Raw genomic sequence first — 13394 nt, forward strand, 5'->3', positions numbered from 1 at the left:
CTTAGACCTATTGAGTTCAAACCCCTAGGGTATGAGACCAAGATATGTTTTCTTTTTAAAATTCTTTCATTGATTCCAATTCTTAGTCATTTCTCTGAAAGAATACTCAACCCAGGGTACCCTATTCTTACTACCAAAATTTCTGGATATTGAATGAGTAACCAGGAGGTTATTCAGTGATACAATAATCCCCCTTTATCCATGGGATATGTTCTAGGACCCCCCCAGTGGAGTCTTAATATTGCAGATAGTACTATAAATGTATACCTGTAGTAAGGTTTAATTTATACATTAGACAAAGTGAAAGACAATAATAATAATAGCTACTCATAAAGTAGGATAATTATAATATAGTATAATAAAAGGCATGTAAATGTATTCTCTTCAGAGAGTTGACACATATATTAATATTTCTGGCCAGGCGTGGTAGCGCATGCCTGTAATCCCAGCACTTGCGAGGCTGAGGCAGGAGGATTGTTGTGAGTTCAAAACCAGCCTGGGCTACAAAGTGAGTTCCAGGTCAGTCTCAACTACATAGTGAGACAGTGTCTCACACACACACACACACACACAAAGTGAAATAGGAAGAAAAGGGCTAAAGGTGTAGGGAAAGTGGGAAGGGTAGGGGAAAGGGAGTAAGGGAAAAGGAAAAAAATATGAGAAAATGAAAAAATGGAAATGAAGTGTTTGTAAATGGGGAGGGTAAGGAGGGGGTGAAGGGAGGGCAGGGACAAGGGAAAAAAATGATAACCAAGACCTGTCATGTAAAGGTACAAGATCCCAATAATGAATGTAACTGTGTAGTATACCTAAAACATACCAATAAACTTAATGAGGAAAAAACAAACAAATATTTCTGGACTTTTTTTGATCACAGGTAACCAAAACTATGGAAAACAAAAGAAGGTACAGGAAAACTACTTTGTAAGAGTGGGGGAAAAAAAGGAAAAGATTTGGATGATTTTAAGGCTGCGCAGTGCAGGTTATGGATGATCCTTGCAGAAATAGAAATATACTTCTCCAGGGCTGGGGATGTAGCTCAGTAGTGCTGTGCCTGCCTGGTAAGTACAAGGCCCTGAGTTTGATCCCTGGTACCAAGAAAAAAATACTGAGAAGAAATACACTTCTCTAATGATGGAAATATCGTTTATAGTAGGTATAGTCTATTTAACTCCTATTTTACACTGCTGGATAAAAGGAAACATGTTTTTCCTTCTTGGTTTTATTTTATCTGTACTCTATAAAGACCAGACCTCCTTTTATTTTCTTTCTCCACATAGGTTACATAATGGAGATTAGATGGAAGCTTTCGTTTTCTGTCTTGAGTACATTCCCCATCTCATCAACTTGTGGATTTCCCTACGTCTCTTTAGCATCATATTTAGTAATGATCTCTTACTGCACAGTTAAGCACCTGTAAACCCTAAAACTGCTTTTTCTTTTGGTTTTGGAAGAGTATCAAACAAAAATCAATCAATCCATCTGAGAAACTATCAGATATTATGTGGGCTATTGGCCCAGAAGATATTAACCAAAACTAAAAAGAATGGCCCTGGGAATTAGAATTTCTAGTATATTAAATTACAAGTATTATTTGCTAGTCAAGCAGTCATTAGTTATCTTACAGAAAAAAAAAAATCCCAAAGCAGTACTACCAAATAGACAAATATATCTGCTTTCAGATTACAAAGAAGTTAATTAACCATGCAGTGGCACTTCAAGGCACCTGTGTGTATTATATATGGTAATTAGAAAATGGAAGATATTGGAGGACCTATGAAAATGCTGTAAATCTAATGCAGAAATTAAAATCAGTTTTCCTTTTAAAAAGCAGTCTCCTAGCTCCTTGCAGCTCCCCACTCCCACTGACCTCTGCTCTGCTACAGAAAAGGTAAATAGCTAGGTTCTTGCAGAAATCTGCCTTCAAAGTTAACCCTTACCCCATACTAATAGGGCAGACAGTTACCTTCCTGTAAATGAAGTCTTTGCAACCTTTAAGAAACTATATGCTCTAAAGCCAGGCATGGTGGCAACATGCCTGTAATCCCAGCACTCAGGAGACTGAGGCAGGAGGATCGCTGTGAGTCTGAGACCAGCCTGGGCTACATAGTGAGTTCCAGGTCAGTCTCAACTATATAGTGAGACCCTGTCTCAAAAAATGGAACAAACAAACAAAAAAAACAACAAAAGAAGAAATTATATGCTCTCAAAGATAAATGAGACTGGCAACTATGTCCTGTAAACAGAGTTCATGATGTGTTGTTCTCACAAGATTCACAAGGAGCAAAACTGTCATCCTGTGAGATGTGACTAACTTGCTTTGTTTCTGTAACCTTGCTTGCTACCACCACCCCCTGCTTCATGTCACTGGAAAGACCACCCCCTTTTAGAAAATGTATAAAAACCAAAAACATTTCCTTGTCTGGTGCTCAGTCTTTTTAGACAGAAAGTCCAACTGAGTTAAAATGTACCCAATAAATCCTCCTGGGTCCCAATGGTCTCCTGTCTCTTTTATCCCACAACAAATTGATTTTAAAATGTTCAGCAACAACAACAAAACAAAACAAAACAAAAAGCAAGGCCGGTCATGGTGGTGCAGGCCTGTAATCCCAGCACTTGGGAGGCTGAGATAGGAGGATCACTGTGAGTTCAAGTCCAGCCTGGGCTACATAGTGAGTTCCAGGTCAGGTCAGTCTCAACTACATAGTGAGACCCTGTATCAAAAAAAAAAAAAAAATGTTCAGGTTAGCATATTTTTCAATTTTTTCACAAAGCTGGCTTAATAGTTATGGCATGATATCAGTGATCATCTCATATAGCATTTAATATATAGAATTAAGTAAATTTCACAAAAATAAAGTTTTGTAGTCATTAGTTTAATTCCATGAACATTTAATGAACATATAATGAATAATAAAAAAAATCTTTGTCCTCAAGGAGGTGATTGTCAAATAGAGAAAAACTGGGTAATGGAAAATGCTGGAGTGGAAATACCATACCATCCATCCGTGCACACACACACTGGTAGATTAACTGATGGTCACCTTAAGTGGGAAGGCCTAGCTGAACTGAGTCAGCATGGTTCTAAGAGTGGAAGACCCACCTGAGGAATGGCATAAAAGAATAGGAGGGAAAGATTGCATGATGCTGAATTTCCTGAAGAAGCTGCTTTTCAGTGATTTTTCTTCAGGAGAGTTTTGACTGCTGCCTTCCTTTGGGAGAGCTTCAGTCCTCATCTTCATGTTCATTGTCTCCTGGCTTCGAGTGCAGATCTCTCAGCCTTCCAGCACAGATCCTTCACCCTGCTGGCATGGACTTTCCCCGAGCTTTCACTACTGGCCCTTGGGCCGTTCCAGTGTAGATCCTCAATACAGACTTGCAAGGGACACTGCTGTGGGCTCCAAGTCTTTGAATGGATTCTTTGGGTCCTACATCTGACTCTGGTAAGTACCAACTAATACAAACAGAGCTATAACAGCCCTGGAGGGGTTGGAGGAGGTGAGGGGTGACTGACATATCAAGAACACCAGCACTGCAGTTTAGGTCTAAAATGTCCCCAATTAGTCTCATGTTTGGAAGATGATTAGACCATGGGGGCTCTATACTCATTAGTGGATTCATTCATTGATGAGTTCAGTAGCTGAATGTACTATGTGCTATTAGGAGATGGGGCCTGCTCAGAATAGGTGAGTTCCTGAAGGTGTGAGCTGGAAGGGTGTATCCTTGTCTCCTCCCCTTCTGCTTCCTGGATGCCATGAGATGAGCAGCTGTCCACTGTTGGGCCCTTCCACCATGCTGTTTCTGCTCTCTAGCCAGCTGACAATGGACTGATCCCAATGAAACTATGGGTCAAAAATCTCTCCTCTTATAAGCTTCATTGTACATTGTTATGTCACAGCAACATGAAAGTAACTAATACAATCAGCTATACCAGTAAAGCAATGTTTTGACTGACTGTTTTGATATTGGGTGGGAGGAAGGATAAATGGCACTAAGTAATAAGACATGGTGGTACAAGAGAATGTGTTTTTTCTGAAAGGATGGATCCTAGGATGAGTATAAAGCTCTACTTAATAAGATACAAAGGGGACAGTTCATGATAGCTTGCTTGTTTGATCAACTTCCTATGGACAATAGATGCTGAGGATTCTAACTTGTAGAGTGCAAGGTCTGTATTTTAGAAATGCCCTGAGGATGAGCAAAAGGTGGGTAAGAAAGATTAAAGGTAAAATTCTAGCCAAGATTTATGCAAGGTGGACATCCTTTTAGAACGTTTTAGAGACCAAGTGCCCAAACTAAAACTCCAAATCCACTTATATATTGCAAAGTACTAACACTGCAATTAAACCTGAAACTGATATTTTCATTTAGAAAAAAACACCTGTTGTCTGACGCTCGGCTGCTAGGGTGACTTAGCTCACATGCTGACAGACAGGGCTCTGTGGACCCACTGGGGTATCATAGGTTTGCCACCACTGCTCTGTAGTATTACTTTTCATCACAATTAACTATTGAGTTTTTAAATTTCTTTAAGACTGTCTTATTTATAATATTTTTTCAGTCACCTGTTACATATAAACGTATTGTGCTTGTCACTGATGAAACCAATTAGGAGAAGTAAGAAGTGTATATTCTTTAAAGTGCTTCTCTTTTAAGGATTATGTGTCTATTAAAAGCTTTGACTACTGATAAAACAAAGAATTACTCAAGGATAGGTGAAATTATATTATTAATATTTGAAACATCACTATTTTTATACTCATCATTTTTCCTAACTTTTCATTATACTTTCAAATTCCGTGATGGTGATCCAAAAATCCATTTTGCAGGTGAAGAAATTGAGGTATTAAAAGTGACCAGAGTATGTCATTGAGATTATTGCTTTTGACCTTATTAGAGTTTCTTAATTCCTCTTTTCACTTTTTAGTTTGTTTCTTCTTTAAGTCCAAACTCAAGTTTTCTGAGATTTCTTTGGTGTATTGTAAACATATTGCAGGATAAGCCCAAAGTCCTAAAAAGGCCAAAGTGCTGGAAGAAGTGAAAGCCAGGCTCTGATTCTGTTTTGTTGGGGAAAAAGAGGACTGTGTAACATTGATTATTAATAAAGCATTGATTGCATAGTTCATCTGTATCCTTAAAAAGTACCGTATGTCCCATTAATGTTCCCAATCATGTGTCTGAAGGGTCTTCTCTGGGCTCTCTTTGTGCAAGAACTGCATAGCTCTCCTCATTCCAGCTGATACACTTGGTAGCACTGTAGAAGCAAAACAAAGTATTGTGTCACAGATTAAGGCAATGCATAAATAAGTCATCTGTACTCCATCTTTTTCATGGTTACATGGTTTTTAATAAATTATGCAAATTACATATAAAAGGAGCATCCTGGCATTTTGAGTTCAACTAACTCATGAACATTCTCAAAATTATAAAACATTTATGAGGTTTTTCTCTTCTAGACCCTTAATATCCCACTATTTCCCCTGTGGAGTACCCGTACAATCCTTAACAACTAAAGCTATTACTGGAATTTCTGTTCAATAGTTGGAACTGAAGCTAGGAAGCAAGGACATTTGGAAATAAAACACCAAGAGATTTTTATTTTAAAAATATTGAGCAAAACAGGGTTAAAACTCAGATGCCCATCGACACTTATGAAAAGGATAACTGCCTTTTTTTCATAACTATAATAATCATACATACATGAAAAATAAAATTAGAAGTACCCATTAATCTATCTCCATGTAAGCATTTCTTATTAAGTCACTTTTCTTGATATGGCTGCACCATCACTGACTTAAACATTCCCTTCCTTTTGGACATTTTGATCACTTAAGTTTTTTTGCTGAAATAAGCTTCCTTTTATATGTCAGTTTTACAATATTCCTGATTATTTTCTTACTATTTATTTTTAAAAGGATCACTGGATCCATCACTATGTAGTTTTTGAAAGAAGACCTGTCTCAAAACAAAAACAAAAAACCCTAAGAATAAAAACCCAAAATAAAAGACACCTAGTAAAAATCATGTTTTTGTCATAGAAGAACTGAAAATAATATTATACACTGTGCCTTTCCTGACAGTGTATTCTAGGTATAAGAATTCAATTGGAACAGTATCTATGGAGGGTCTGCTGTGAATAAGACCTGGGCCAGCCTTCATGGAGTCCATGGTCTCAGCAGAATGCTGAACAGCAGAGATTGTACACACTATTCTCCCCACTCACAGCCTTACCCCAAAGCGCTGAAGAGAAGGCCCAGCTCCTTGTAAACTTTTCCCCTTGCTTCCCATCACCATACCATGCTACCAACCATGTGAAAGGGACAAAGTTCAGCAGAATCAGGTTAATGAGCTCTTAGCTCACCACTCTGGGCCCCCAAATAAATACTTGAGTGTTGCCATGACCACTTATTTAGTTGGCTCACACTTTTTGTTAGTTGGAAGACAAAAATATGTTTATATCTCTTTATTGTATATACTACCCATAAATAGAATTTTGCACTTTGTATTGATTTGAATGTTCACATTAAAAAGGGAGCCTTAAAGAAGCCAGCATTAAAAAAAAAAACAGACCTCTTAATATTTGGTGCATTCTATCTCATTTTGTCATTTATCTAATAATCCATATTAAAGGAAATCTTATTAGAGCAATCTTTGGCCATCAGGATGTTATACTCAGGGGAATCATCATTTGAATATCAATATCTCTGTTGTAAGATAAAAATTTCATCAGTTTTTATACTTAAAGACACATGATGACATGTGCCTATAATCTTACTACTCTGAGAGACTGAGGCAGAAGAACTGCCACATTGAGCCCAACCTGGGAAACTTAGTGAGGCCCTATCTCAAAAAATAAAAGGGCTAGGTTGTACCATTTCAATCCTTAGTACCACAAAAACAAAAACAGAGGTTAACTTCTTGGGGTCCCTGACCCAATCTTTCTTTTAGTTTGGTTAGCCCTGCCACCATCTCTTTCAGCATCTCCAACATTACTGACAAATGTTTTCATATCCAAAAGATCTGGAGAAAAGCAGTCTAAGGTAAAATTCTAATAGATCTATGTAATTTTTACTTGTGAGATTGAGGAATTCCTTTAATTGGGCTGCCCTTTGAAAAAAATTATTAAAAATAATTACCTACCATAGATTGATCACTGGAATGAGTAATACACCAGCAGACAGCAAAAAAACGAAGCCAGGGTACCAAGAAACAGTGGCTGAATAAATTCCATTAAAAGCAGAAGTTGCAATGACTCCACCAAGTGTTTCTAGGAATGCAATACAAGCAAACAGGGTACCTATACAAGGGTAGAGGTATAGGGAGGAAAAAAAAGACAATTACAAAACAGGAAACAAAACTAATAAAGAAAATTTATTCACTGAAAACAGCAAAGATGGGACACTGCTTAGTGAAAGAAAAATGTTCTGTCAAAATCCTGGATAAATCAGAAATCCATTTTGCAGACAGAGAGCCTGAGGCAAAAAGCTCTCCTTGGACTTGATAGCAGAGATGCTGAAAACCCAAAAGAACCAAGTTCCAGTGTCCCTTGGTCAAAGCTAAAAAGGTACTAGCAGCTGACTTGTTTGGAAAGTGCAGTGTCTTCTCCTTCCAAAGCCTAACGCCAAGCTACAGATAGTCCTGCCCTCTCCCACTCTATGTCTTACATTCATCTGTGACACTGTGTGACAGGAGGACTCCTTTGGAAAAGAAAAGAAGTCCTTTTCCTGGGCTTCTCAGTTGTGGCAAGCGTGACAGCTGCAGGCAGAGATAAGATTCTTATCATGCATTCTACAGCTTCAGTTTCATTCATCCCTCCAAAGTGACCCAAAAAATGTAGTCACCTCTAGAATTTTGCATGTCACAATTACCCCAAGGCTCTAGTAAAGGTTTATGCTGCAGTGCAATGTTAAATGGTTCTCTAAAATGCAGTTTTACCTCTTATTTTCTACCTCTTGTTTGGGCACCTTGCCAGACTGAGAAGACTGTGGCAGTAACCCTTGCTATCTCTGCATGTTTGGTAAAGGGCAGCCTGCTCAGTAATGTTCAGAAGCACAAAATGACTGCACATGCAGTCTATGTCACAATTAAAAATCGATATCATTTGCCCAATTCTTTAGTTGTACCAAGAATCTGAAAACCACACTGAATGAAGGGTTAAACCTCTAAGGACAGGCTGGACACCTTGATGTACCTCTCTTCCTTTGTCATATTTTGCATCACTAAGTATAAAATTTTGTGACCATTTTCAGCCAGACCAACATGATGACTTCCTCAGTCTCAGGCCCCAGGTGGTTTCTGCCTTCTGCAAACTGTCATCAAATGACTGCTTGTACCTTACCTGTTTTGCCAAATTTACTTTTCCATGAACAACTGTAGATTATTTTTGGACAATGCAAATTATGTAAATAATTGAGTTTGCTTGAACTGATAGGAATGAGAGGCAAGCTTAAGGAATGTTTTCATAACTCGACTGCACTTTTAAGGTCTCTATTCTAATATTCCTAAGGGTCTTAGTCTTTAGACTATGTATTCATTTTTTTCCATTAAAATCTTTTCATTTGGTTTCACTCTATGTATCTTTGTTCAATCATTCTTCATTGAGTGATAGGGCATGCATTCATAAATCTCTGCAAAATATTGTGTGGTCTTTTGACTAAAATGAAAGCTCTGTCAGTGCCAAGTAACATCTACCTTGATTGCTGCTGTGTCTCCAGGGCCCAACTATCCTGGTACAAGGTAGACATTTAATAAATATTTGTCAAATAAATGAATAAATGCTTAACTCAGGACCCCACTCATCAGTCATTAAGTAGCACACAGACTGTTTCTATGACTTGTAATATATAAACTCAGTTTAATTGGAAGAAAGCTCTAGTTGCCTACCACAGTATTCTCTTATTTGTGATTCTTGCTGCAGCCAGATATGCATAATGTTATGGAGGACAAACTGCAGAGTGCTAGTTGTATTAAGTAAGGGCTTTAATCCATTTCTGTTGGAAAACAGGTCAGACAGGACAACATTTGTCAGATACAATGTACTATTATGAAATAGCTTTAGCTTGTTGCTAAACTTCTCTGCGCAGTTCTATTTACTCAGTAGTTACAGATATAAGCAAGATTAAATGAGTACAAGTGATTTTATTTTCAAAACTTTAAAAAATGCAACAGAACTTAAAAAAATTAGGTCTGTTTTATTGTGTTGTTTAATCACAAGGAGTTCATGAGCAAGGCAAAATGGCTAATTCAGATGGCTTCACCTATGAGTTTCACATCTGTATAGGGCACAGAGATTTAATAATCATTACCAGAGTTCCATTTTCTTACCTTTCGTGGTGCAGGGTTGGGTTTGCACTGAGCCACACCCCTAGCCTCTTATCTTTCTTGATAATAAAGATAATGAGAGACACCTAAAAATCTTTATGTCATTTCCTCTCTTCTCTGATTATTATATAATACACAATATTTTTACAAAAATGGCCATTTCTAAAAAAATAATGAAGGTGGAATACATTTAATAATGGAAACTTTGACACCCTCCAATGTACTTCTTAGTTTACAGTTAGGGACAAAATAGATTATTCTAGAATAATGGAGTCACAGTTCACAGTTACTATAATTCAGAGTAAGAAATGCCAAAATATGAATTAAACATTTAAAAATCTTATTGTATTTAATAGTATGGGATGATTTTTAAGTCTTTTAAGCTAAACCAAATATAAACAATAAGAAACTATACGGGGATTTAGCTCAGTGGTGCTGCCACCTGCCTTGCAAGCACAAGGGCCCGAATTCAATCCCCAGTACCAAAAAAAATCAATTATACATCTTGACAAAAATCCCCTTTAATATCTAAGCTAAAGCAGGTAATTGTTTGCTAACAACTTTAGTGATATAATTCACATAACACAAAACTCACTCTTTTAAATTAGTGCATAATTTAGTAGCTTTTAGTACATTCACAGAGTCATGCAATCATTACCACTCTCTAATTGTAATGTTTTCATCACCTCAGAAAGAAAGTCTTATCTCTACTAGCAGTTACTCTTTTATTACCCAGATATTACAAATCTGCAGATTTGCCTATTCTAAACATTTCATATAAATGGAATCAAATTCATATGATAATATGTGGCATTTTGTGACTAGCTTCTTTCATTTAGTGCAATGATTTTGTAGTTCATACTTGTCATGGTGTGTGTCAGAAAACCATTTCTTTTTACTCGTGAATAAAAGACCACTAGCTCATATACCATATTTTATCAATTCATTACTTACATTGTTTCCACCATTTGGCTATTGTGAATATTGCTGCTATGAACATTTGTGTACAAGATTTTATGAGGATGTATGTTTTCATTTCTCTGGTTCATAAGGTAATCTGACTTTTCAAGGAGCTGATAAGCTGATTTGCAAAGGATGCACCATTTTACATTTCAGCTAGAAGTGTATGAGGGTTCTAATATATCCATATCCTCACCAGTACTTCTTACGGACTGTTTTATTTTGGCCATCTTTTTGGTCTTCACTGTGGTTTTGACTATTATTTCCCTAATGGCTAATATATTCAAGCTTTTTCGTGTGTTTACTGGCCATTTATTTGTTTATCTTCTTTGGAGAAATGTCTTTTCAAATCCTGTGCTCAATTTTTAAACTGAATTGTCTGTCATTTTGTTGTTGATTTTTAATGCATTTTTATATATGTTGTATACAAGTATCCTCTCATACCTATGATTTCAAATATTTTCTCCAATTCGGTATGCTGCCTTTTAACTTTCTTTATTGTGTTCTTTGAAGCACACACACAAAAAAATTTCAGTGCTGGGTATGGGCTCCAAGGTCTAGCATATGCTAGGCAAGTATTCTACCACCACACTACACATCCAGCCCTCAAAGGATGGACTTGGAATGAAGTAAAATAAAATACTTTTATTTATTTATTTTTAAATTTAATTGTTTTCTATTTTGTCTTTTGTTGTGCTACTGGTGTCATATCTAAGAAATTATTGCATCATCCAAGGAAGTGGGTACAATCTTACAGAGCATAGTTAGTAATAAATGTTTATATTTGTAAATGATTTCCAAGGTAATTATTACCACATACTCTATAAGAGTTGTGTGCATATACAGCTATAGCTTATGAATGAAAAAGAATCAAGAAATATTATTTTTAAATGTATGAAATTACTCAGTTTTCCCCAGTGTCGACTAACCTGGAATAAATACAAAAGTATACTTGTGAGTTATTTATAAATAATTAAACATGACTAGTTGCACCAGGCTAATATATTAAACAAAAGAAAGCACCTACATCTAACACCATTCACATGATACAAAAAGGGAAGAGGATAACCTCATATACTAATATATAATTAGTAGTTCTAATTAGAATTTTTTTTTTTTTTTTGTGGTACTGGGGATCAAACTTGGGTCCTAGTGTTTGCGAGGCAGGCGACGGAACCACTGAGCCAAATCCCCAGCCCTAAAAATTTAATTCTATCTTTTGTGCTGGTTATTTTCCATCTGTGCCAAGTGTCTGATCTCCTGTGCCCTGTTCTGTGTTTGGGAGCCTTACTCCCTAGATTATATGACTTGGACTTCCTTGCTGGCTCAACTTTCTGTCATACTTGGTCAAAGGGTTGGAGAATGGTGTTTCTTCTCTGCTTCGTCCCAATCTGAGCACCTTGCTAGCCATCTCCATACTGCCCAATCCCTATACCACACTTTTTAGAAGTCTCTTAATTTGAGCCAGCTGAGTGGTATTCTGTTTCCTGATATGACTCAGATTCAGGCCTAGTGGTAACATTTGTGAGACCCAATGTAAGAATATAATTAGAGTCCTATATTTGTATCTCCTAAGTACAGTTAGCCCTCTGTATCCATGCATTCCTCCTCTGAAGATTCAATCGTGGATCAAAAATTACAGTTAGGCATAAGCCTTCTTATGGCTTCATTTGTCCTGAACATGTACAGACTTTTTCCTTCATTATTCTCTAAATTACAGCATAACAACTATTTCCATAGTGTTTACATTGTGTTATGTATTATACATCATCTAGAGATGATTTAAAGTATACAGAAGGGTATGTGCAGGTTCTGTGCAAACACTGTAAAATTTTATATAAGGGACTTGAACATACATGGATTTTGGTTGCTCGAGTCCTGAAGCCAAACCTTCTCAGATACTGAGTGAAATCTTTATCTAAAAGTTATAAGTATAGCTAATGAACCGTTAATTTTAAAATATATCTCGCTTCACTGTAGGAAACAGACCTCTATAATAATGTGGAAGGCTAGACACAAATGTAGAATTCTTAAACTTATGAGTTCTAGGTAGAAGTTGGACATGTGATACACAACTATAATCCCAGCACCCAAGAGACCAAAGCAGGAAGATCATGAGTTCAAGGCCAGGCTGGGCTACATAGTGCATTCAAGGCCAAAAAAAAAAAAAAAAAAAAAAAAAGTTTCACATAGGAACATGATGGCCCTGGGAGAATTGGCCTGTAGCCATCCCCATTCTGTTGTATGCCTTATTCCATTTTGCTCAGAAAGAGAGATCTACTCACAGTGCAAGCCCTAGCTCTGCAATTCCAAGGTCAAGCTCACCTTCCTATGAAGGGTTCTGCCAGTGGCTGTCTACTGTGGTCCAGAAGGAGCGCATGGGGGCATAGTTCACAAAAGAGGATCACATGAGCAGTCACTGGACATGAACCCAGAGCCACATGGGCTGGAAACTACAGAGATGCATGTAGTCAGCTGAGCAGAAGGGGAGAGTACTGTGGGCTCCAGGGAACGCATCCATTTGGCCCTCAGGTCTCTCTTTTCTTCTTGTGGGGTGGGGCAGAGCCAGAGAAAGGACCCTGATCAGTGGCTTCTCTGCCTGAGCTCACCACTTAATTAAAAAGGAGACTGGGGCAGTAGAATATTCTGAAGCATCAAACATACATAGGTTTAAGTCAGAACACTCACTATATTCCTTAAACAAATTAAACTCACCTTGTTCAGTAGAACGAACCACTCTTGACATCATGGATCGCAAAACAGACAGTGGTGCAATAAGAAAAAAGAACAGCACTCTGACTGTAAGAGAAATGATGGGATAAATGATCACATAAGACTAGTTAAGAACACTAATGGCAATTTTTATACGGAAAATACTCTGTCTAAACATTTCATTTTGTATGAGCATCCTAACACTGCATCTAAAGATCGAGTTCTGTTAAAGACTTAAATAGATAGGTCACTTGATTTGTTTTGTTCTTTTGGTACTGGGGATCAAACTCAGGACCTTGGGCTTGCAAGGCAAGCGGCACCACTGTGCTAATCCCCAGCCCTGGGTCATTTGAAAGTTATTCTGGATTTTTTTTTTTTTTTTTTTTTTTTTTTTCAGGGGT

General features: G+C 37.2%; 1 protein-coding gene across 2 annotated transcripts in view; it reads right to left on the reverse strand.

Annotated features, from left to right (window-relative positions):
• Window positions 1-4057: 4057 nt before the first annotated feature.
• The window catches only part of Slc46a3 (solute carrier family 46 member 3), an 18737-nt gene continuing 9400 nt past the window's right edge, over window positions 4058-13394 (reverse strand). For both annotated transcript variants that reach the window (XM_010623849.3, XM_010623848.3), the window contains exons 4-6: window positions 12997-13080; window positions 7141-7297; window positions 4058-5254 (exon numbers count right to left, since the gene is read on the reverse strand). In XM_010623849.3, the coding sequence (XP_010622151.1) occupies window positions 5170-5254; window positions 7141-7297; window positions 12997-13080 (326 nt within the window). In that variant the 3' untranslated portion in view covers window positions 4058-5169. The remainder of the gene's footprint in view (window positions 5255-7140; window positions 7298-12996; window positions 13081-13394) is intronic.

This window comes from Fukomys damarensis, unplaced genomic scaffold (assembly GCF_012274545.1).
Source record: "Fukomys damarensis isolate Sample0158 unplaced genomic scaffold, DMR_v1.0_HiC HiC_scaffold_38, whole genome shotgun sequence".
NCBI lineage: Eukaryota > Metazoa > Chordata > Mammalia > Rodentia > Bathyergidae > Fukomys > Fukomys damarensis.